Below are 25327 nucleotides of genomic sequence, written 5' to 3'. Positions count from 1 at the left end.
GAGATCCTGGCATCCAGTGAGAAATACGGAGTTTTCATTATTGGTATAATCAAGTTAGGACATTTGCCCACAAAAGGCCTTCAACAGAGGAGGTAAAAACTAGACAGAACTTACAAGTACAGCTCAAACAATGGAAATATTAGGTCAGCATAGGCTGCTTTTGATAATCACAAGACTTTTTCTTGGACTAGATTCTGAAGTTCCTTTAAACAGGAACTGCAGTTTGACCTCAGTGGAAAAGCAGTACTTTATGCTAGCTCTGTATTTTTAAGCAATTTTATATAAGAGTTTGGTAACATTGAGGATCGGGTTAACTGTAAGATATCTTTGCGTTGCATATTGTTTGCAACTTCTGTGGGTTTTTTGGGGTTTTCTGGTTTTTTTTCCTGGGTTTTAATTGAGGTTGAATAGTATTTTTGTCCTTTTTGCCTGAACTTGATAGTACTGATTAATTCTCCATACTGTTAGTTGCAGCACAGAATTTCTGAGTCCAAATGCATGTTGATAAGGGTGTAATCTTGGATTTTGGTAGAGAAATGCAACTCTATCCCCACTGGGCACCTAATATTGTTTCCAGTACCCACCCAGAAAGGGAAAAAGAATAAACTGATGTCCTGGTTCATTCAGGGGTGTCACACTAGATTCTACAGAGCTTGAAGCCTCAGGATATTGCTAGCAGGGTAGAAGTCGGCATCTCTGCAGAGCTCAAATCCAGTTAATGGCTAAGGAGCTCCTCAGGCTATAAAATTATGTATCCCCAATCTTTGTACATGTGAATCAAGTGCTGTTTTATTCCAGAACTGAAAAAATGGACGCATTTCTGCACAACTAGAGCAATTTTCCTTTTTTTTTTTTTTTAATTAATATTCTCTCTCTTACTTACACAGAAGATGCATTGTGAAACAGGGGCTGGTTTTTTTCTCAACATGCTTTTCTTCTTTTTAACTACAACAGTTTCACTGGGTTAGTCATGGGTTCTCGTGTTGCTTTTTCATCTTATTTGAGTTTTACCTTCTGGGATGAAAAAGCAAAAGAAAAGAACACTACACAGAATCACAACTTGTGGTGGAAATGAATCTGGACAGATAAACTGTGTTGTTGTGTCAGAGCCATTTCACGCTGGATTTATGTTTTACAAATGCAAAAGTGACAAAAAAAATTTTGATGTATACTACACATTTGCCCAGAAGGCATGAGATAAACTCTGTAGTCATTAACTTGAAGGGCAGTTCATAACAGATTTTCCTGTTACTCTTGAGAAATTTTTGCTCTTCAGTGAATAATTGTTCTATTTCTTTGCCTGACAAGGAATTTCTTTGGTTTATGCTGCATCAATCCATTCTATAACTGTTACAGTTTAATAAAAGATGATAGGATGCAGTAGTATTTAGATACATACAGGCAGACCCTAATATATACACAAATCCATACTAAGCTTGCAGAGGGATGCTTAAATTTCAGGCTTACTGTCCAGAACTTGACTGTCTTTTTCTTGTTTCTATTTATTTCTGAGAAGTTCTCTCTGCCTTAGTTTGCTTATGTAATGAAAGGTGAAAATGAGAATTCTTTCATTTGTAAACTGTCATTCTTGCAATGAATTTTGGTACAGATGGGGTTTGCCTACCCTTATTCTGAAATTTTCAAGAGTTCTTATATGCTGTACCCTGGAGGGGATGTGTGGGATCTGACAGTTACCGCAGTTCAACTATACATTTCAACTTCTATAATATTATTTTAAATCCTTATTATTTGGGGGATTTGATGTCTATCTTTTAAGAGTATGTTTTTTCTTTATTCTTTTTTTTGCAGAAAATATCAAAATAGAAATTTAAATGCAACATGAAGCTGGGCTTTGAACACTGAATAAATGAGTCAGTTTTTTGGCCTTTTAGAGAAAAAGTAAAGGTTTTTCAAAGATTCTTGAAAGCTCTCTGAATGATGCTTATTTGCATGTTTGCTGGTTTTAGGAGAAGGAAAGCATTAAAGTGAATTGCTGCATATGAATTTTTATGAATTTTGTATTATTCAACTCAGCTTACTGTATGAGCAGTGAAAGCTGGAGTGCTTTTTCATTTTATGGTAGTTTTGCTTTTATTATTTGTCTTTTACTGCTGGACACCTAAGTGAGTGACTGGTTTAACTAAATAGTCACTGCCTTCAGTAGTGACTTTCACTTTTTTTGCAGTTAATATATGACTCATATGCCTAAATGTAGTCTTAGTTTGAAATCAGTAGTATCAGCACCAAATTATTGAAAGCAAGAAGTAGAAATTAAAGTTTCTGTGGCACAATGGCAACATCTAGTTTAATTTCAGAGGTACTGGGGTGTCCCCTCCACAACATCACGGGTCTCCCATAAGGACCCCAAGAAGTAGCACAGGTTTTTTATTCATGCACCAAAGTTAATTAAGCAACATTTCATCTACTGATTACTTTATGTACATCCTACGAGGCTGTAAAGGACAGAGACCAGTTTTTAAATGTGTGCTAGTGCTACTTCCTGTAGTATCTGTTGTAGTTACATGTAGCTTATAACTAATGTTCAGCTGTGTACGGACTTAAATGCAGTTTTCAGGAAGGGCTTTTAATTGTCCTATGAAAAACTTTCTCTACCAAGTAAAGGCACTATTGGTTTCATGTCCTTTAAAAAATCAGTAGAAAAAGTAGTCTTAAAGACTAGAAAAGCTCTAACAATGTAGAATCTAAAAACAGAATCCTGGGAGGTAGAGGAAAACTTCAAATAAAATGCATGAGTTCTTAAATACTTGTAACTGAAAACCAAGCAACTTTTCCTCTTCCAGCAAATGCTATTTCAGTATTATTTTGGAGGATTTCATATCTTATGGAAAATATTCATAAAGGCATATAATGCAAGAGAGAATTTGTTTCTCAGAGTCTCTTTTAAATGTTAAAAAATGTTAAAAAATTGTCAGAAAAGTGTGTATCAAACTTTGATTCTAGGTATCTAAAATCACCTATACAGAGAACACGTATTTAAATCTAGAGTGTTTGAAAGGCCAGAGTTAAAAGATACTGTGCAGAAGTTTTGGGTTCAGAAGCTGTCATGTAGAAGCTAAAGTTGAACAGTTTTGTCTCCTCCTGAAATGGAAGGCAAAGTGTAATATTGAAGAATTACACTTCACTTAAAATGATATTACCGAGTAAACCCTGGAGGGGAAGAAAGGGAATTTCATTCTAGACTGTTTCAAGTTATATTTCTCTTGTATTCAGGTGATGACCTAGCAAACTAGCCATTCCTATCATAATTATTGTTGTCATTTTTATTCTGATTATTTTGTTATGTTGACAAGAAAAAAGAAATAATGGTCAAAAAAATTAGATGCTTCAGTTCTGGAGAGGACAAACTGATAGTGGAGAATGGTTTTGTTTTTCTGTGCCTTCTCTGGGGTATGCATTTCTCACTGTTCTCACTCTGGCTGTTGTGCAGGTGGTTGACCAGATTGACACGCTGACTTGTGATCTGCAGCTGGAGGATGAGATGACAGACAGTTCCAAAACAGACACACTTAACAGCAGCTCCAGCAGCACAACAGCCTCCAGCTTGGAGAAGGTTAAGGTGCGGGGCAATGCGCCCCTCATCAAGCCACCTGTGCACCCCTCCGCCATCCTCACCGTGCTGCGGAAGCCAAACCCGCCCCCTCCTCCGCCTCGACTGACGCCTGTCAAATGTGATGAGCCTCCGAGGCTGCCTCCTTTGGCCAACCCCGTCAAGACTAATGGCACCCTGCTGCGGAACGGGGGCCTGCCTGCCGGGCCCGGACGCATCCCAAACGGAGATATGTGCTGTATACCAAACAGTAATTTGGAGAAAGTTGTGATGCAGCCTCTGATGCACAGACCTGAGAAAGAGCGGTGTCCCCAGCCAGGAGGAAGGGAGCGGGTACGGTTCAGTGAAAAAGTGCAGTACCACGGCTACTGCCCCGACTGTGACGTTCGGTATAACATTAAAAACAGGGAAGTGCACTTGCACAGTGAGTCTGCCCGGGTTGCAGGAAAGCTGCCACACCAGTGCCCTCCTCTGCCGCCTCCACCACCTCCGTTGCCTCCATTTCTTCTGGAAAATGGAGGGTTGGGGATAAGTCCCAGTAATAGCTTTCCCCCTCCGAGACCTGCAACTGTGCCTCCGCAAACCGCGCCAAAACCCCAGAAGACCATCTTGAGGAAATCAACCACTACAACAGTGTGAAGTATGCCCCTTGTACTAACTCTTTGTTTTTTCCTATATATAAACGTAAATAGGTAATGAGCACTTTCTACTTGAGCAATAAAAAGACCCAATGTATTACACCCTGTGTCCAGTGAAGTGGCATAAAAATCACATGGTAAGTACAAAGAGGAATACTTGATGATCTTATTTGTACTCACCAAAAATGGCAAAGGGTGCTGAAAAAATACCCACTCTTTAGCACATAGGTTGTAAACATCTGTAGCAGTTTCTTTTTTGTAGCATGGTTTAAAAGACAATGAAAAGAAAGCTCAATGTGAAAATAATGCATAGTGATTTGTGATCGATTTCAGTCTATCTGATGAAGGGGAATAACCATTTCTCCTGGCTTTTGGGACTTTTCAAATGTCTTTTGATGAAGCAAAGTGGAGTACCAGATTACAGCCTTTGACTGAATTCTGGCAAATGCTTTTTTCTCTTCATGAGTGCTTGAGCAAACTCACTCTGTGTGAGGTGGTGCAGTAGGAGGTAATCACTGGCCTTTCGGCAGCTTCGTCTTTGGTGGGGAAGTAAAGAAATAATTGAAATGTATGTTGGCGTGGCTCTGGAAAACTGAGTTGCATTTTGTTTCTCACTTGCTCAGTGCATCACTACCGAGGTAAAGTACAGAGTTTTAACATGAGCAGGGATGGTCCCATTAAGTTTCCCCCCCCATTTCTCTGTCTGCAAAAGGGTGGTAATATTTTATCTCATTGTGCAGTGTAAGTAGACGGAAAAAACAAAGCCCTGTCCTGTGTTTTACACAAAGCTTTTGTCTGGTGCAAATCTTCTTTTTGAAGGCAAAGAAAATGTATCTTAAGGCCTCCAGGGACATCCACTTAATTCATGTAAAGAGCTTTGAAGTTGAAAAGCTCTGTGCAATTATGGAGCATTAACATGCAAAACAAGATATTTTACATGTTATCACATTTTGATGGTGAACCCAATTAATATTCTTACTAGTTGAAAAAAAGTTCTCAGTATTTTTAATTATGAAAGAACATCCTTTTATTCTCACAAAGAGAATTGCAGGGACTTAGAGTTTAAAAAAAAATCCAGTCAGTGAAGAAAATCTGATAATAAATCTGTTATTTACAATACTTGTGCCAAATTAATCTCAATGGCCAACAACAGATATTATATTTAAAAAGTATGCTTATTTCAGCTGAAATATAAAAGGTACTTTATGGCAAAACAGACAAAACCAGACAAAACAGATCTCAAATTTTAATTTCTATTTACATCTAGTAATAGATATTAAACAGATACATATGTTTCCCTGTATACATATTAGAGTATTTAAACTGAAATAATAAGAATAATCATAACAAAAGTCCAATCAGATGATTACTGTTTGCAAACCTTTGCAGTAAGCAAAGATTTTATTTTGTGCAAATACACATTTAAGGTCTAAAGCTTCATGAAGTATTCCCTGCATAAAAAGCAAAGAAAGGAAAGCATCCTAAATTCTTAATCATGCTTTCCCCTCATGCTTCCCATGTGTTTTTCATGATGCAGTTTACATTTGGTATTGTTTGACTGTGCTTAATCCCATGAGAGGTGTTGCCAAGCGCAGTAAGTCCAGGCGCTCGCAGCAGGAGACAGTTAACTCCTGCATCTGTGTGAGATCTTTGCTGCCCAAATGAGGCTTTTGGCAGGAGGATTCTGCTTATATGCTGGGACTACACAGCACCTCCCTTGCTCATACATTGAAAATTACATTTAAAACCACTGGAACAATGTGTGGATGTATCCACATTGCATAGCTGCGGGTTTTTCTTTTAAAAAGAAAATTCCTGCTGTCCTTACTTGTCACTACTATAGAGATCATATACCTGTTATAAGCTAGTTCAGTATTTTTTTTCATTCTTGGACAAGCTACTGTGTACGAGAAATAATGCAAATCAAATATTGCATATAAAATAGTAAAGAAAATAACACTGAGTCATTTTAGGGGGTTATGGTCTGGTGCATATGTGTTACCTCACTTGGTTTAATTTTTCTGTATGATCTCACCTCTGATAGCAGAGCACAGCATTTCTCCTCTGGGCTTGTCAGAGTCTCATGAACATGTTAGCACCTCCAAACTGGATGCTGTACTCAGTGGATGTGCACTGATATACATGTAAATTCGAGTTTTGTTACAGTTCTCAGCTCTGGAAAGCTTAAGCAGCATCCAAGTTTCAGCAGTTAGTGTTCAGTTTTGGTACCCAACGTCTTGAATCTTGTACTTTGTCTTCTCCTTCAGAAGTGTTTTCTCTTTCCCCACGCCTCCTGAATATCTTCATATGTTATGGCTGTGTTGTGAAAAGATGCATCTTTTCAAAAGCAATGCTGTCTTTCAGAAATGCAGTTTCAAAATGTGATGGAAAAACATTGTTTTTCTGCAAAGTTTGATGACCCAGGCTTTCTTTAATACGACGTGTTCCAGAGTCTCTGTTAAATCATAGTACAAACATTGTATCAGTTATGTTTTAACATCTCTGGCCTGTGTCCTATTGTAAGGTATTTTTATCAGTGTAATAGTTTCACATTAATAACATGTCAGAATAAAATTAAGGTTAAAACAGGTAAACTTGCAAAACATGGGAAACAATTAACTTTCAATTTCACAGATCTGTATGGAAACTGCTAATAGAAATGGCATAACAACAAATGCAATACTGAATTCAGCCAGCAGTATTTTCTACATTTATATTAGGAATGTAAACTCTATGAAGCATTTTTGAACACCTACAAAACAGTATGCTTCACAGCTTACTGAGGAAAACCCCATAAGCTAACCAGAACTGGACGGGAGTTGTCTGCCTTTGTAATGTAAATGTAATACTCTATGAGATTACATTTAGTGTTTTGCAAAGATGTTAATACCTGAAGAAAATGAAAGTCCAGTAACAGTACTCAGAGCTTTAATCAGTGTTTGCCATCACTTCAGTCTGCTGTCCGGCTTTGATTCCTGTAAGGTATTTTAACATCTGTACTGTCCAGATCTAGACTTCTCAAGTGCAAATAGGAGAAGGTGGTTTCTATCAATTTAATGAAGGGGACAAGCTTAAGAAAATTAAAATAAGCAGTGAAATGACTTAATTTATAATAATGGCATTCATTAAAAAGTCTAACACATGAATGCATTGTAAGAAAGGAAAACTAGGAGAGTAAAACCCAATAACAATCCTTTTGAAGGACATAGGGTAGGAATCTTCAAAAAGATCATGGATTTTTCTACCACCCAGTAAAAGTCACAGTTCTTCCTTCTCATGTCTTCTCAAATTGTTACACCTTTTATCACATCATCTATTTTTCTTAAAAACAAGAAAAAATTCCAAATTCTCATCGATGTCTGTAATATTAAATCAATATTTTATTTAAAATGTGACATGAAATAAGTACACTAGAGCTCTTGTAGCTCTTAGCTTTCTTCAGATAACTTGTTTATTGGTTTTGAATCAGAGCGCAGTGTGAATTTTTTAATTACCAGGGAGATTTGTGTATGTATGTTTGCTCATATCTCTTTCTTTCCATGTTCTATTTATGGCTTTCCTTTCAGTGATGGCACGAACAGTAATTTTACGTGTGGATATAAAATCATACTATGGTTGCTGTGTCACTTGTCTAATGTAGTCTTAAAGTAGGCATGAATATTGGGCACATATTTTTGCAGAGGCAGCATTTCTCATACTCTGCTTGTATATATGCTGTGAGCCATGGTTTTTCAGAGGCTGTATGTGTGTGTAGAAGCAAAATACCTTTCCACTGCTCAAACCAGTAATAATATTGAAATCATAATGCTCACAGGTACAGAAAGGTCTTGCAAGCGAGGTATGCACAAGGGCACATGGAATAAATGTCTATGGCAAACCTTCCTAAGCACAATCTCTAGAATACTCAATCTGATAAAATACATGGCACCTGTTATATAAACACATTGTATTTTGTAGGGAAGTTTGTGATATATCTCATGCAATATTTACATGCTGCAGCCCAAAATTTCTGTATCTGTATTAGCACAGACTGCAACTGAAGCAGCAGCAGTGCTGGTGTTGCTGGCTCAGTGTCCTACAGAGCGGTGCATGCAAACTGCAATACAGCCCCATCTTTGGTACCAGTTACATGTTCATGGTTTTTAGTCGGGAAAAAGTAGCAGGGATTTTATCTCAGTTGCCTGTTCTATGGTGGAGAATAGTCCAAGAGAGCAAATTTCTCCATCAGTCATAATTTTGGGAAGGTATCTGTAGTAATCCATCTTGGGATAGCTCTGGGGACCATGAGCAAGCCAACTTTCATTTCTGATCTTAAATGATTTGACATGTCTCTAACTCATACTGGTCAAAGAGCTCTCTTGTTAGCTGAGACTGAAGCTACTGGGATAAATGGACCTGAGCATGCTGCAGGAGAGGGGCCTGTGCTCAAATCAAGCTGTGCAAGTCTCTCCTGTTCTCTGTACTCCCAAATTTTTTCATGTATGGCAATGTTTCTGCTGCATGATGGGAGAGTTTTGTTGAGAAATCACACCTGCACTGTGTTCATCAGCTGGGCTGCATTGTTTCAGTGGTGAAGCAGGTGGTACCATGTCTGTATTTAGGTTGCCTAGTCTTTTGTAATGCTGTCTTTAGAGATTTTGAAGGAAAAGTTTTCTTATTTTGAGGCAATCATTCTCCTGTTAGGTTATAAAAATAAGATGAGAATCCCTTATGGAGGTATGATGAAGATAGGCTAGAACTTTTCATACTGTAGAGGACTGGGTTTGTTATTGCAGGACTATGTATCTTTTGTTGAAAATGGTGTTTATAGATAGGTGAGAAAAAAGTAGAACATAAATTGCACCTGATATCCAGCCAACAGCAGTGCTTCGAGAAATGAATAAAACCACAATTGTTCTGCTGCCTTGCTTGGGAAAGATAAAGAGCAAAGGTCCAGGAATTGCTGCATCTTCTCCTCAAGAGAAGAGGTTTTTTCTTTAATTCCTGAAATATTGGATATGTATACTAGGATTCTTTAAGGAACTTAGCACAATCTACCTCATTGTTGTTTGTAAATTATATTCATGAAAAGAAATTATGTTTTTTTAAGAGTTTTCTGATATCAGATCTGCCCCTGGATGTTGCTTGTCTGATCTTTTGACTAACTTCTTATGCAATCTTGCAAGCAATAGTGGGAAAAAATTACATAAGAAGGGAAAATAATAGGCAAATTATGAAAAGAACTTTAAACAGATGCGTTTAAGTGTATTCCTCAGTGGTGCTTACATGATGATAACAACATCAATCTGAGAGCTTGTTTTCCTTTACATAGGGTTCTTAGCATTACTTTAAAGTTAACCTCGAGTCATATTAAGAGGCAAGAAAAAAGCCAGTCAGTGACAGAAATTCTCCTAGAAGCGTTTATTTCCTTTCCAGTTCAACATTGATTTTCCTAAGGAAAAGTTACTAGTATGTATTGGTCTTCTTCTTGGATAAATTAGCATGTGAAAACCAGAACATTATGATAGTATTTCTTTGTATAAATCTCTAACGCCTACAGAATATTTTGGTTTTCCTTTTTTGCAAATACAGTGATGATTGTATACTGGAGCTAAAAATTACATTGTCTATGTCCTTGTACCCCTTCAAATTGAGTTTAAAGTTCTCTCAGCAAGTCCTGGTAACTCCTGAGCTAAGATCCTTTTTCCCTGTTTGTTGCCAGTACACTTGGTGTTGTAAAAACTGACCTGTGATCAAAAACCCCAAAATCTTGCTGGTCACACCAGTCTCTAAGCCAGGTATTATTCTGCATGATTTTCCTGTTTCTTACCCCATCATTCCCTGCAACTGGCAGGACAAAGTACAGTTTGTACTCCAGATCTCTTGACCAGTTGTCCCAAGGCCCTGAGGTCCTTCTTCACTCTGCAGCCTTCTTGATGGGATTTCATTGCTGCCTATCTGAAAAGCCAACAGAGGCTGATAATCAGTGGGCCATACCAGGCTGTCATGTTTCTTGGTGCTGTCTTTTATGTGGACCTCAGGGAGGCAACACCTCCTTGTGGGTTGGGTCTGGTCAGCACACTGGGCCCTCCATTCCTCTCAAAAGGGAGTTAGCAGTGACTACTACCCTTCTTTTTTGTTTAATTGAGGAAATCATGGTGTAGGGGTAGGCTGTCCTGCCGTAGGCAGCCCCTCCATCCCAGAAGAATCTTCATCCTCATTCTCACTTCCCTAGGTCCCAGGGCTTCATACCAGTTGTATAAGGACACCTCTGAAGGTGAGGCATATTGGGAGGGGATTCAGTACCAACTATGGGTCAGGAGAAGAATGAAGTCAGCACCTTGAATTTTAGGAAAGCAAAATTTCATCTCTTTGAGAAGTTAGTCAATGGGCAACTAAAAACTGGGAAACTGGGACAAGGGAGCAGAACAGGACTGACAGATATATCCATGGAGCATAGGAGCTCTCCATCCCCATGTTTAAGAAATCAGGAAAGCAGAGTAAGAGGCGGGCATGAATGAATCAAAACCTGCTGGTTAAACAAAAGGGAAAGAAGGAAATGCACAGATAATGGAAGCAGGGACAGATATCCTGGGAAGATTTTAGGGAGATATTACCTGGTTGTTTAGGGATGAGGCCCAGAAGACCAAGGCACAGGAGGAGCTAAACTTGGCAAAGGATGCAAAGAGTAATAAGAAGGGCTTCAGCAGGTTTATCAGACAAAAAAGGAAGGCCAAAGTGTACAGCCCCTGATGAACACAGACTGGCAAACTGGTAACAGCAGACAAGGAGAAGGCTGAGATACTAAACTTTTTTGCTTCAATCAATGGTTACCTCTCTTCCCACACCTCTCAAGTGGATGGACAGCAGGCTGGGGACTGGGGAAGCAAAGTCCCTTTCACTTTAAATGAGGATCAGGTCCATGACCACCTGAGCAACCTGAATGTACATAAGTCTGTGAGACCCTATGAAATGCATCCCAGAGTCCTGAGGGAATTGTCTGATGTAGTTGTCAATCCACTCTCCTTGATACTCAAAAAGTCATGGCAGTCAGGGGAAGTCCCACGTGACAGGAAAAAGGGAAACATTGAACCAAGCCATCTTGAAAAAGGGTGGAAAGGAGAAGCCCGGGAGCTACCAACCTGCCAGGCTCACCTCTGTGCCTGAGAAGGTCGTGGGACAGATCCTCCTAGAAGCTGTGCTAAGGCACACGGAGGCCAGGGAGGTGACTTGAGATGGCCAGCATGGCTGACCAACCTAGTGATCTTCTCCAATGCAGAGAGTACACCAGTGGGCAGGGGAAGGGCTACAGACATTATCTATCTGACTGCTGTAGGGCATTTGACACAGTTGTCTCCGACATCCTTCTTTCTAAAGTGGAGAAATATGGATAAACAATTCAGTGGAGTAGGAGTTATTTAGATGGTCACATCCAAATAAGAGGGAAGTGATCAATGGCTTGATGTACAGGTGAAGATCAGTGGCAAGTGGTGCCCTCAGGGGTCTGTACAGGCATCAATGTCATTTAATATCTTCATTAATGACACAGATGAAGGGGTTGAATGCACCCTCAGCAGGTTTGCAGATGATACCAAGCTGAGTGGTGCAGTGACACTCCTGAAGGACAGGATGCCATCCAGAGGGGTGCACAAGTTTCAGAAGTGGGTGCATGGGAAACTCGTGAGGTTCAATAAAGCCAAGTGCAAAGTGCTGCGCCTGGGTCAGGTCAACCCCCAGTGTCCATACAGACTGGGGATAAACAGATCAAGAGCTGCCCTGCTGAATTGTTAATGGTACTGGGGGATAAGAGTTTGGACATGAGCTGGTGGTGTGTGTACACAGCCAGAAAGCCAGCTGTACCCTGAGCACACTGTGACCTGCAGGTTAAGGAAGGTGATTCTCCTCCTCTGCTCTGCTCTGATGAGACCCCATCTGGACTACTGCATCTGCCTCTGGAGTCCTCAGTACAAAAAAGACATGGACCTATTGGAGCATGTCCAGAGAGGGTCCTCAAAATTGAGCAGAGGGGTGAGCCTCTCCTACAAGGAAAGGCTGATGGAGTCTGGGTTGTTTAGCCTGGAGAAGAGAAGGCTTCAGGGAGACCTTACTGTGGCCTTTCAATATATAAAGGGGCCCTGTAGGAAAGATAGAGACAGACTTTATAGTAGGATCTGTAGTGATAGGACAGGGAGTAATGATTTTAAACCAAAGGACTGTAGATTCAGACAAGGTATAAGGAAGAAATTAGTTATGAAGAGGGTGATGAAACACTGCTACAGGTTTCCTGGAGAGATTATAGATTCTCCATCCCTAGAAGGGCTCAAGGTCTATTTGGATGGGGCTCTGAGAACTTCATGGAGGACTGTGTGTCATGGGAAGGACCCTGTGCTGGAGCAGGGTAAGAGCATGAGGAAGGAGCAACAGAGGAACTGACCACAACCTCCATTTACTCTTCTGCTGCACCACTGACAGGGAGGAGGTAGAGAAATCAGGAGCGAAGTTGAACCCAGGAAGAAGGGAGGGGTGGGAGAAGGTGATTTAAGATTTCGTTTTTATTTGTTATTTTCCTACCCATATTTGATTGGTAATAAATTAATTTCTTCAAATCCAGTCTGTTTTACGTGTGATGGTAATTGGTGAGGGGTCTCTTCCTTTCCGTAATTCAACTCATGAGCCTTTTGTTACATTTTCTCTACCTTGTCCAGCTGAGGAGAGGGAGTGATAGAGCACCTTTAATGGGCTTTCATCCAGCCAGGGTCAGCCCCCCACAAGCAGTGTCAAAGAGTGCAAAGATCTAGTGAGCTGTTACTGGAAGATATCTTTTCCTTATAATTGATCTTCAGAAAAAGGTAGTGCAAATTACAAATTCAGAAAAAGTAAAAGTAAGGTAATTTCATACTGAAAGTTAAAATTTTCTGGATATTACTTGCTTTAACAAAAATAATTTAATGTTCAGAGGGATGCTTATTCATTAATTCAGTGGAAATAATGTTTCTGACAGCAGAGGACCTATGAATGTAGTAAAAAACCAAAGGTATTGTTGCCTGAATTAATAATCAGACTAGAAATAAGATTAAAATTCTTCACAGTGAGAAGAACTTATTTTGGAAAAGTAGTCAGTAATCCAGTATGAAGTCTTTGAATTCATACTGCATTTCTCTAAAAAGGAGACACACTAAGAAAAATACTACAGTCATAAGCAGGAAGGCAAAGTAATTTACTCTAAAGCTCACTGTTAGCCATTAAAAGAACTGATACACCTTTCATTAAAAGACAGACAAAAAATACACTTTTCTGATGTAGCCAGCAGGTGCAGTTTTGTACTTGACAGAGAAGAGAGATGAAAAGAATCAGTTAAGCATGCCAGAAGCAACGAAAAAATTAAAATGTCAAACTCTATTTTTTATAGACAGGCACAAATCAGTACAAATTGTTCAGAGTGTTAATGAATTGCTTCTACTTCTGTGATGACTTAAAATGAATGTGCTGGATGGCTTTTATGAATATATATGGAAGTGCTTCTCTGCTGTCTAGAATTATGATGTCAGAACAAACCATCTTTCTATATCTGTGTGGAAAATCTACAGCAGAACAGCACAGTCTAGATCAACTGTAATGACAAATCCTTTAGCAGCCATAGTGCTTGTCAGCTGTGCAGGTATCAGTCTCATGATCAGTCAGTAGATGTAGCCATAGACAAACACTCTTAAAATTCCAGTGCTAATGGGACTTAATTTAACCCTGCACTGGTTCTGGGAATAACATCCTAATCCACCTTTGCTGGTCATTCCTGTGTCATCTCTACAATTAGTCAACTACAAACTTTTTTACATTGCAGCAGTGAACCAGTGGAGTGGCCCAGGCTGTCTGAAAAAATGTTTGTCTCCAAAATTGGTCAGTCAGTCAGACTGTGAAAGAGGAGAGTGGAAAAAGAATCAATCTTGTCACAGAGATGTGGGTTTTTCCCTTGACCTGACTCGTGTCTACAACATGTGAAAAGAATGCAGGAGAAATGTTTTCATATATGCACACCTGGATACATATCAAATAGGTTGTTGGGCTTCACCAAAATAACTAAGTACAAAATATAATCAAAATAAGATTTTGAGTTGTGTTATGATGTGATTTAATTAATCCTTCTAGTAAAATAGATCTTTTCATAAGAAATAAGGAAATCTAACATCCTACGTCTAAAACATTTGTAATATATTTCTGCAGCAAGTTGTCATAATACCAGTAAAGTAAGAAATACATTAAAAAGAGCTTCTGATGGATGTTTATTTTCTAAAGCATAATCCTTGGAGATATGAATGAAACACAAATGAATTTTTAGTGACAGGAAAAACTCCACTCTCATTTGCATTAAGATAGTAATCAAGCTTTTTTTCTGCCAAGGACTTGTTGAGGGATTTTTTTTTTTTGTCCTGGCAAGTATGACATGGAAGTTGTGTATTCTAATTTTTGTTTTCTCTTTTTAGTCTTCCATTTTGTGTTCCTTCAAGAAAAAAAAGCCAAACCAAAACAAAAACCCACAGAAACCAACCAACTGGGAAAAAAAAGAAAGAAAAAAGATAGTAAAAAATTTATTTCTTTGTGATCTATAACACAACATGTTTTAGCATTTTAAAATAAATTAGTAATCTCATATTTTCACCTTCTGAGGAACTCTGACAATTGAAATACTAGTTAGTGAAAAACTGACATAGAAAAAAATGAAAGTAACAATCAACAGAACAGTAAATTCAGTGGAATTTTGATAAACATGTATTATATCAATAATTACTGAACAGGCTACAAAAGAGACTCATCTGATAAAGATTCAGTGCTCCCATGAGTTTTGACAAAAAGAGTTCATGGTTTACAAAAAGAAATTGTAAGACTCCTCCAACACCTTAGGTAGAATGTCATGTGTTTGTATTGCATTGACCTAGTGACTGATTCATAACACTGATTATGAGTCTCTACAGGAAAGCTTGGGTAAGCCAACAGGCCAGATTTTCATGGTGCATCTGTTTGCATAACCCAAAATACTTTTTTCATAGTATGTTCCGATTTATTATGAATGTATTTAAAATAATTTTGTAAGTTCAGTCATAATATGTTACTGATAAAGTGTATCACTTTATGGTAGATGTCTTTAACACTTTCAGTAATCACTTCTCCTGAAGAAATGAGAAAATACAGCTATGATAATACATACTTTGTAATTTATATAATTGAAATCTGTATATACAACTGAATATGATCCTGAGTACTTTAGAGACTGATGATTTTTTTCCCTGTCATGACCTGATTTTTAAGTACACGAGTATTATTTTAAGATCATGTCTAACTTGCAGGCTTGTTGGACACTGCTTGGAGACCAGCTATTTGAGAACAACTTAAACTTGGGTTTTGGCAAAACTTGCAAAAGAGCTGAAATACTGAAATAGTTCTCATTTTATGATAGTACAACACATTGTTCTAATTAGCAAAATCTTTTGTTACAATATGTTGAGTAAATTGTTATTTATTCATGTGAAAAGGATATCATGTCTTAGTGGACAGAAGAGATGAAAAAATAATTTTAGAAAATAAGAAATGTCCACATCTGAAAGCCAGCAGCTAACATTGACTTTGTCTTGTTAGAGTCTTAAAATGTGTCTATTTTGGTTTGTTGTCATTGAGGTTTGATCTTGTCAAAGTGATATGCAGGCCAATTATGCCAGTGTTCAATGTGAAAGTACAGAAAATGAAGGACTTTATTCCAAGTAGTTTATAATTTGGTATAATCTGAGGTTAATTCTGATCATACTCACACTTGAGAGTAAGTCTCGAAGTGGGAAACAGCTTTTAAAGCCTCAATTGTATTACTTAGGCAGAAGAAGAATCAAACAAGGAAAATGTTGCAGCAGAACAGTAAATACTTATAAACCTAAGGCTCAACATTTAAATTTTCTAGTACCAATGCATTTTTTTTACATACACTGCTTATTTTCATCCACTTCTTTCTTTTGGTACTCAGCTCCAGCTGTAAAAAGGCATGACCTTCACTCATTTCTTTTAAGGCTAGGGGGATAAGAAATAAGGTTGTAAATAAATTGACTCATTGATTTCTAGAAAGAGGACTGCCAGTGTAACAAAATTCACTGTTGATCTTGTCTGAACTCACAGACTGAGGCAGGAAAACTATTAGGAAAGCATTTGTATATACTAGTATGTCTTTTAACAATTTTCTTTCACTATCACTCATTAACCATGCATGCAGGACATTAATTATTTGTCTCTCAGACTTGCAATGAATCTTTTAAATCGTGTTTAAATGAATATTTAATGACCTTTCAGCACCTGTGCATTGTGGTGTGTTTTCAAGGAAAATTTGATCTATGAGTGGAAGCTTTAACTGTCAGAAATACAAAGCAGGGAGCTTTATCATAGTGCCATAAGAGTCTAGGAGGAAAGGTATGTATTTTAAATTACTAAGAGCAGAAAGCTATGGTATTAGCTTTCTGTTTAACAGGAAATTGTTTGATAAGACAAACTTGTATCACTCTGCTTCATCTATTTTGATTGGAAAAACTATGAACTGTACGTCAGACCTTCATGAGGAAAAGGCTGAGATACTCAACAACTTTTTTACTTTTGTCTTCGCTTACAACGTCTCTCCCCACAAATCTCGACTGGATGGACGGAAGAATGGGGACTGGGGGAACAAAGTCCCTCCCACTCTAAGTGAAGATCAGGTTCATGACCACCTGAGGAACCTAAACATATATAAATCTATGTGATCCAATGAGATGCATTCCAGAGTCCTGAGGGAATTGTCTGATGTAGTTGTCAAGTCACTCTCCGTGATACTCAAAAATTCATAGCAGTCAGGTGAAGTCCCAGGTGACAGCAGAAATGATTGCTGTAACCATCACTAATGAGGGTATAAAGGAGGATCTTTGGAACTACCAACCTGTCAGTCTCACCTCTGTGTCTGGGAAGATCATGGGACAGAATCTCCTAGAAGTTCTGCTAAGGCACATGGAGGCCAGGGAGGTGATTTGAGACAGCCAGCACGACTTCACCAAGGGTGAGTCCTGCCTGACCAGCCTGGTGGCCTTGTGTGATGGAGTGACTACATCAGTGGGTAAGAGAAGGGCTACAGATGTCATTTATCTGGACTTCAGTAAGGCCTTCAACACAATCCCCTCCAACATTCCTCTCTAAACTGAAGAGAGAGTTGGATTCAATGTATGGACTGTTAGATGAACAAGGATTTTGTTGGATGGTCACATCTAGAGGATTGTGGTCAGTGGCTCAGAGTCCCAGTGGACATCAGTGGCAAGTGGTGCCACCAGGGGTCTGTACTGGCACCAGTGCTATTTAATACCTTTATTAATGACATAGACAAAAGGATTGAGTGCACCCTCAGCAGATGACACCAAGCTGAGCGGTGCAGTGACACTCCTGAAGACAGGATGCCATCCAGAGGGACCTGGACAAGCTCCAGAAGTGTGTCTGTGGGACCTTCATGAGATTCAAAAAGGCCAAGTGCAAGGTGCTGCACCTGGGTTCAGACACCCTTGGTATCAATCCAGGCCTGGGGGATGAAGGGATGGAGAGCAGCCATGCTGAGAAGGACTTGAGGGTGCTGGGGGATGAGAGGCTGGACATGACCCAGCCATGGGCACTCACAGCTCAGAAAGCCAAACGTGTCCTGGGCTGCATCCAAAGCAGCGTGGGCAGAAGGGGAAGGAGGGGATTCTGCCCCTCTGCTCTGCTCTGGTGAGACTCCACCTGGAGTGCTTTGTCCAGCTCTGGGATCTCCAGCACAGGAATTGACCTGTTGGAGTAAATCCAGAGCAGGGCCGCCAAGGTGATTATTAGGATGGAACACCTCTTCTAAGAGGAAAGACTGATAGAATTGGGATTGTTCAACTTGGAGAAGAGCAGGCTTTGAGGTGACCTAATTGCAGCCTTCCAGTACCTGAAGGGAGCCCATAAGAAAGCTGGAGAAAGACTTATTACAAGACAAAAGGGAATGGCTTCAGACTGAAGGATTGTAGGTTTAAATCAGATATTAGAAAGAAATTCAACTGTGAGGTTGATGAGGCACTGGAACAGGTTTCCCAGAGAAGTTGTGGAAGCCCCATTTTCACAAGTGCTCAAGATCAAGTTGTATGGGGCTCTGAGCAACCTGGTCTAGTGGGAGGTGTCCCTACCCATGACAGGGGAATTAAAAGTAGATGATCTTTAAGGTGGTTTACAACACAAACCATTCTGGGATTCTATGATTTGTATGTTCTCTAATTTACCCTGTGAGTTTTGCTGTGTGGTGGAAAATGGTCTCCCAGTTGTGTTGATAAGACCACACAGTCAACTATGACCTACATGTCCTACATTTTCATTTTGTAGAAACTGGTGCATGGAAATAGTAGACAGGTTAAGGACACTGATGTGCTCTTTGTTTTTTCCAGATAGTGATTTGTAATTTTTGGTTCAGACTTGGACAAGGAAACTTGCAAATTTCCTGGGGTCTCAAATTTAGATAGGCTGGGTAACCACATATGTTCAGTTTACGTGGCAAAGGTTTGTTTGGTGTGGGGGCTGTGGGGGTCACATCTGTGACAAGATGCCAGAAGCTGTCCCCATGTCAGACAAAGCCATTTCCTCAAAGATGGATCTGCTGCTGACTAAAGCTGAGCTGTCAACAATGTTGGTGCATGTCTGTGATAACATAATTTCCTTATTTCCCATTTTTCCACTCTGACCTTTGATTGGCAGTAGATCAAATTTTTGAAGTCTAATCTGTTTTGCATGTGATGATGATAGATGAAGGATGTCCCTGTCCTTATCTACTTATGCCATTAGCATTTTGTCATATTTTGTCCCCTGATTCAGTTGAGGATGGGAGCAGTAGAGTGACTTGGTGGGCACCTGGTGGCCAGCTAAGGTCAACCTACCAAGTGACTCATGCTCACATGCCTGGCACTATCTCGGTGGAGTTGATCTGTTGCCCAAGCCTGGCCCAGGTCAAAGTCACAGCAGCTGGAGTGCAACACATATGCAGCATTTCTTCCCACACAGATTTGCTTAGGTGCTTGTGTGATGGCAAAAAGGGGCACTCCCAGTTAATGTGAGCCCGATGCCCACTTTAAAGCTTGGTGCAACATGGAAATTGGAAGGGGCTGGCCTACTTCCACTGCCTGGCTTTTCTTCTCAAGGCCCAAGCTCTCAAATGTATCCACAGCATGAAGCTGGAATGCAGTGGCACATGCTGTAGTCTGTTTTCATAATGCATTACATGAACAAAATCAAAGGAATTTTCTTCACATTTCAATTTCACATTTATTTTACTCTGTGTTGAAAGAACAGTTTCAATTTATTTTATGTTGAAAGGACTAAATAGAAGGATCACAGCACAAGAGCTAGTTTTTCAGAAAACTTTCAGAATATGTATTGTTTGTTTATGAAATTATATGCTGTATAATCTCTTATTTGTGATACCGTAACAAAGGCTTTTCAGAACTACAGCTGCCTCTTCAAAATAAGGGTTCTGAGGTGAGGTTTATATATCTTCAGAGGAACCGTACAAATTGCACTGAATATAAGCAAACAGAACACGTGATTTTTGGTTGCAATCGAATGTAGTTGCTATTGGATGGAGCACATACTACAGTACAACTTGCGTTTATGAACAGTGTTGTATTGTTACTGTAGCTAACCATTGTAGACTTAATCTTTGTCAAAGCTTTGTTTTTGTGAAGACTGGTAGTAAATTACATCACAAACTCAGAAGAATTCCTTCCTGGGCAAATTGGATCCACCAAAAGGCAGGCAGCAGTGAAGTGTAAAGAGATGGTGAAGAGTGCAGGGAAAGGATGATTAGAAAACATTTTCCCTGACTTATTTCAGAAGGAAGAACTGAAAGGGAGAGAAATGCATTTATTGGGTGAACAGCTCATGTGCCACAGGGACACGGGATTTAGTGGTTCACTTTACTCACTATTTTCTTGGTATGGGTCCAATTTATTGTGGTAACTTGTTTTCCACCATCTGTTTCTTGTGGGGCACAACACTGAAAAGTTTGTTTGGCCTCCTTCCTTTGGAGAAGTGTTTTGGTAATTTCTCATTATTTATTAATGCTTTTCCAAACCCAAGAGCTTAAAGTGATTTGAGGTATTAAAACCCAGAAATTTTACATACTCACTTTTCATTAATTTTGCTTACTGTCAGAGAGTTTTTTGGCTGTCCAAACTGTACAGGTGCCACATTCATTTTACATTAGAAGCTTTTTCAACACATTAAGTAGCAAGTATTTTGGCATAGTGTTAAAATTTTAAAACTATTTTATTTCCCTCAGTTATTATGGCATGCCCATATTTATATGGAAGCAAATATTTTAGTGTTGCTAATAGAATGATGGAAAAACTAAAAAAAAATGTTCCTCTGGTCAAGCTTTCAAAATACGAAGCTTCCTTCTGGGCTTATAATTTTGGAATGATGCTTTAATAATTTATTTTTAAAAGCCAAAGCTCCAACTTGAATAGAGGAGCTTGCTACTGTTTCAAACATGAAAAATTTAAAAACATTTATAAGCATTTCTCTGTGTGCATATCTGTACATAACAGTGTTTTAGCAAACAACTGCAAGCTTATGCTCATATTTCTTGCCCTTTTTAAGACATAAAATTTTATTAGGCAGTTATGATTTGAGTCCCTTTAATACCTGTCAAAGGTTATTAAGCATCAGATGTTTGAACCTGGGGCATTGTTGAGGGTTACGTTTGTTAAGGGGCTGCTGATTGCAGCAAGTACTAGAGAGAGCAGTAGGAATTATTATCTACTCCCCCCTCCAAAGGCCCAAACCTTAATTTACAACACAGAAACAGCATTACATGGCCAAATGCCATCGCAAAGCCATGCCATGCAGGGCTGAATAGGGGAGAACTTCGGAGAAGATGGATAAGCAGGATTAAGAGGCAGTGAAGGGAAGGGACACACTGAAGTAGAATGCAGAGGGTGAAGTAGAGGTGAAGAAAAAAGAATGAGAGAAAAATGTAAGAACAACCCAGAAAATATTCTTACTTCATCATCACTGTCTGACATACCACCTTAGATTAGGTTTATAGGTAATCTCTAAGTGACCTCTTCACCTCTTCACAAAATTTCTTTCCTGAAAGGCACATGACACGAAATGATAAAATATTTAACATTTGCTGGTTTTCTATTGAATATGCAAGGAATGGGTAGGGAGCATTTGCTTTAGTTCGATATCTTCGTGTGTGTGCTATTTTTTTTTTTTTTTTTTTTTAATTCTCATAATGCCTGGAAGTCCTTTGACTAAACAGGAAGTTTTCTTCTGAACTTTTATGACTAACATAACCACAGGAAAGCTGAGAGCATTGCTGGGATTTCAAATAAAAGAAGTGCAGCATGAAGTAGATAACATTTTATAAAAGCCATAGAAGTGGTCCTGGGAGTAAATGGAAACTACAGAAGTACAGATGCATCTTATAGAACATGACAGTTAAAAGGGAATTGCATTGAAATATCATTTTAAACGGCTTAGACAGAAATTAACCCTCTGAATAGACAAGACCGAAACCATCCCTAGAGCCAGTGGCTGGGTTATTACATCAGGGGTGAATTGGGCGCAATGTACTGATGATAGGATATGGAGCTTGAAAAGGGCATGAACAAAGATGAATTGGAAACAGATGTCAGAAAGAATTTTTAGAATCATGCATTTATGAAGTAGCTACTGGGCAAGGCAGTAGATGAAAAACACAAAGGGACAAGAAGAAGGGGGAGAGAGGGAGAGATTGACATATCTTACTTACTGCTTCAGCTAAAAACGATCTGTGCAGGTGTTGTCTAATGTGCCTAACATTTATTTTTTTACTCACTACCATGTCAAGATATAAAATGGCAATATTGAAACATGCTCTATCTGCCTCTTAAAATTTTGCAGTGTGTACCAGTCAAATTATGAAACCATAGAATGGTTTGGGCTAGAAGGAACCTTTAAAGATCATCGATTCCAACCCATGCCTTGAGCAGGGGTGAATTCAGCTACATCTATTTGTGCAAACTGACATGGCATGTTTCCAGGGATAGAGAATCTATAACCTCTCAGAGAAACCTGTTCCATTTTTTCACTACCCTCATCATAAGAAAAAACTTCCTTATATCTAGCCTGAATGTATGCTCCTTTAGTTTAAAACCACTACTCCTTGTCCTATGACTAAAGGCCCTACTAAAAAGTCTGTCCCCATTTGTTTTTTGTAAGCCCCCTTTAAAGTATTCAAATGCTGCAATAAAGTCTCCCTTTACTCTTTTGTCCAGGCTGAACAATGGCTAATCTCTCAGCCTTCCTTAATAGGAGAGGTGCTCCAGCCCTCTAACAGCTTTTGTGTCCCTCCTCTGGACTCGCTCCAGCAGGTCCATGTCCTTCCTGTGCTGGGACTCCAGAGCTGGACACAGCTCTACAGGTGGGGTTTCACCAGAGAAGAGCAGAGGGGCAGGATCCCCTCCCTCACCCTGCTGACCATAATGCTTTGGGTACAGCCCAGGATACCTTTGGCTTTCTGGGCAGCACCTGTATAACCTCTCATCCACCAGCACCCCAGATATCTCTTGGCAGAGCTGTTCTCAATCCATTCACCCTGCAGCCTGTGTTTATGCCAGGGGTTGCCCCAGCACAGGTGCAGAACACCCCCTGCCCTTGGCCTTGTTGAAGCTTGTGAGGTTGATGAGGGTCCACTTCACAGCACTTGCAATACCTCATTCAGCATGTGCCAGGTTTTTAAGATTATGGAAGTAATTTTATAGCTACTTTCCATAACTCCAGATTGAAAGAGACTGTTCTCACAGAACCTCAGTGAAGCTAACAACTTACACAGTGTACTGAGGCAGAGCAAGCCTCTGGTGCTGGGAGACGTGCTACAGGATTACTTCTAGGGAGCACTTGTGGCTGCAATAAATAATGTATCTAATACTGCTACTAACAGAGGTCATCAGATGGCCATCAGATGTACTTGAGGCCAGGTACCCAACTGCCTACAGCAAGAACACATGAAGTAATTTTTCCCTGATAATGTTTCTGATTAGACTTAAAACAATGCATGCTGTATCCAAGTCTTTTGCCATTTAAACCACACTGTAATAATTTAGCACAAAGATAAGCACTCAAAAAAAGTCAGATATCTAGTGTAGAGACAGAAACTTCAGCTTGAGGCATTGATTCAAGGATTCTTTGCAGTGGCAGTGACCAGTTATATAAAAATGTTATATGGATTCTGAGGTTCATATATAGTGACAGATCTGTGTATAAGTTAGGAGTAAAATCCCTGGTAAAACGAAACCTGGACAATTCCATGGTGGTTCAAATAACTCTTTAATAGAAGGAGAACATTATATGAACTTAACTGGATCTATTTGCCTGCTTTGCTGTTTAGACTCGCGCTGTTTGAAAACCACTTCCAGGACTGATCTAAGTGCTAAACCAGACAACCAGACAATCAAAAATGTAATTTAGCTGAACTTATATTTCTGATTTTCATTAGACAAGGAAAATTGCATTTTTGATCACTGCAACATTTAGTGAAGCAGGATGTATGATTTGAATCTTACAAAACTATGAATATACTGGGAATAAAATTCTGCTGCTTTTTCCCCTGTTGGAGGAAATAAAGCCAAAAATGCCGGATGAGTGTGCATCAACTCCGCTATCCTATTTTTGGTGATACTGAAGGAAACAGGTCCCATTCACCTTGGGTAGGTGGTTCTCACCTGCTCCTTCCCACCTATGAAAGTTTTGAAGGCCCCAAAGACTTTGTTCATTTTCCATTGTTATTCTATCCCTTTATGGTTTAATTGCTTAAAATTGTATATCCATTAATTTTATCTTTTCAATCAGCACTTTTAAAAATTCAGAGCATTTTCTACGTAAAATTATTTATGATACATTTGGACTGTATATAACAAATGTCATTCACTATAACCACATTCCGTTAACCATAGTTTGGTTCAAATATAATATTTTTTACCAGAAAGAAACACTTTTTCCTGGAAATTTATTCTTGGGATACTATTCATTGCTTTATTTGTTTCCCAAAAAATTACCTCTTGAAAGAGAAGAATATGAAGTATTAGTGTTTCCTTTTGTACTTTGGATTTATGACTGTGTAGTGCAAATACTCATAGGGAGTGACACCTTCTATATTTTAGATGTAGTTGAAACCTAATGAAAAAACAGCTGAAAATATTACAAACACAATATTATTATTTGGTTTGGTGTTTTGTGTGTTAGGCTTTGTTATTGTTGTTATTGTTTTTGTTGCATTTCATTTAATTGGCTGAAGGGGAGTTATTTTGTTTTGCTGGAATTTGTTATGTAGCAATCTGTAAAAGTATTGGACCAATTTGGAGGCTGATAAATGAATCCATAGTTTCACGCATTTTTACCAAAATATTTCATGCTTCAGTTAAATGTCCAACAAAGTGAATAGCAATTGATCCACCACGAATCAGATAAAAATGTAATTCAATTTTCTAGTATTTCCAACTTGAAATGCATGTGCTCATCTGTGACACAATAATATTTCATATTCACTGTGCTCTGCTATAAATGTTGCTGAAGGTTTGAAGCCATGAATAGTTGTGCCCCTCTGTTCTATAATCACACACTGCACTTCAAAAAAAGTCAGTGACTGTTTAATTCTGAAAACCGTGTAGAGTCTGCAGTAGGTTTCAGCTTGTTGTTTTTCTGTGTTGAATACGCTATGGCTGTGGAGCCTGGTTGATTCTAGATCTGTAGCCAAATTCAGCACCTGCAGAAATAGACAAATTTCAGCAGGGTAAGTATAACCATTTATACAAATAGTGGGTTTGGTCCATTACAACTTTGAAATCATTATTTGACTTTCCCACAGTGTAAGTGTTCCCTAGCTGCCTTGTACTACAGTGAAAAAGTTTCTCTGAGCTCTGGAACATTAGTTACTGCAGTTTTCCTCAAGTTTGGACATGTCCTTTCAGTTATTCACCTGGAATAATTTAAAGGGGTATTGCTTTTAAGTCTATTTTAATGCCTGTTTTTTCTGAAATGTTAAAGTTTTCACATAAAACCACCATCTCTGGAAAAACAATGAGTTCTACTAAATATTAAAATTTAT

The 25327-nt window shown here is 39.0% G+C and overlaps 1 protein-coding gene across 3 annotated transcripts in view; it reads left to right on the top strand.

Annotated features, from left to right (window-relative positions):
* PRR16 (proline rich 16) overlaps positions 1–25327 on the top strand; it is a 154179-nt gene that overhangs the window by 100085 nt on the left and 28767 nt on the right. For 2 of the 3 annotated variants that reach the window (XR_005603849.1, XR_005603850.1), the window contains exon 2: positions 3449–4343. Coding sequence is in view for 1 of the 3 variants with exons in the window: in XM_039567236.1 (XP_039423170.1) it covers positions 3449–4207 (759 nt within the window). In the remaining 2 variants the exon portion in view is untranslated. The remainder of the gene's footprint in view (positions 1–3448; positions 4344–25327) is intronic. The other variant, XM_039567236.1, reaches the window with a different exon arrangement.

Source organism: Corvus cornix, chromosome Z (genome assembly GCF_000738735.6).
Source record: "Corvus cornix cornix isolate S_Up_H32 chromosome Z, ASM73873v5, whole genome shotgun sequence".
Lineage (NCBI taxonomy): Eukaryota > Metazoa > Chordata > Aves > Passeriformes > Corvidae > Corvus > Corvus cornix.
The sequence above is the reverse complement of the archived record's forward strand: the minus strand, read 5'-3'. Positions and strand labels throughout refer to the sequence as shown.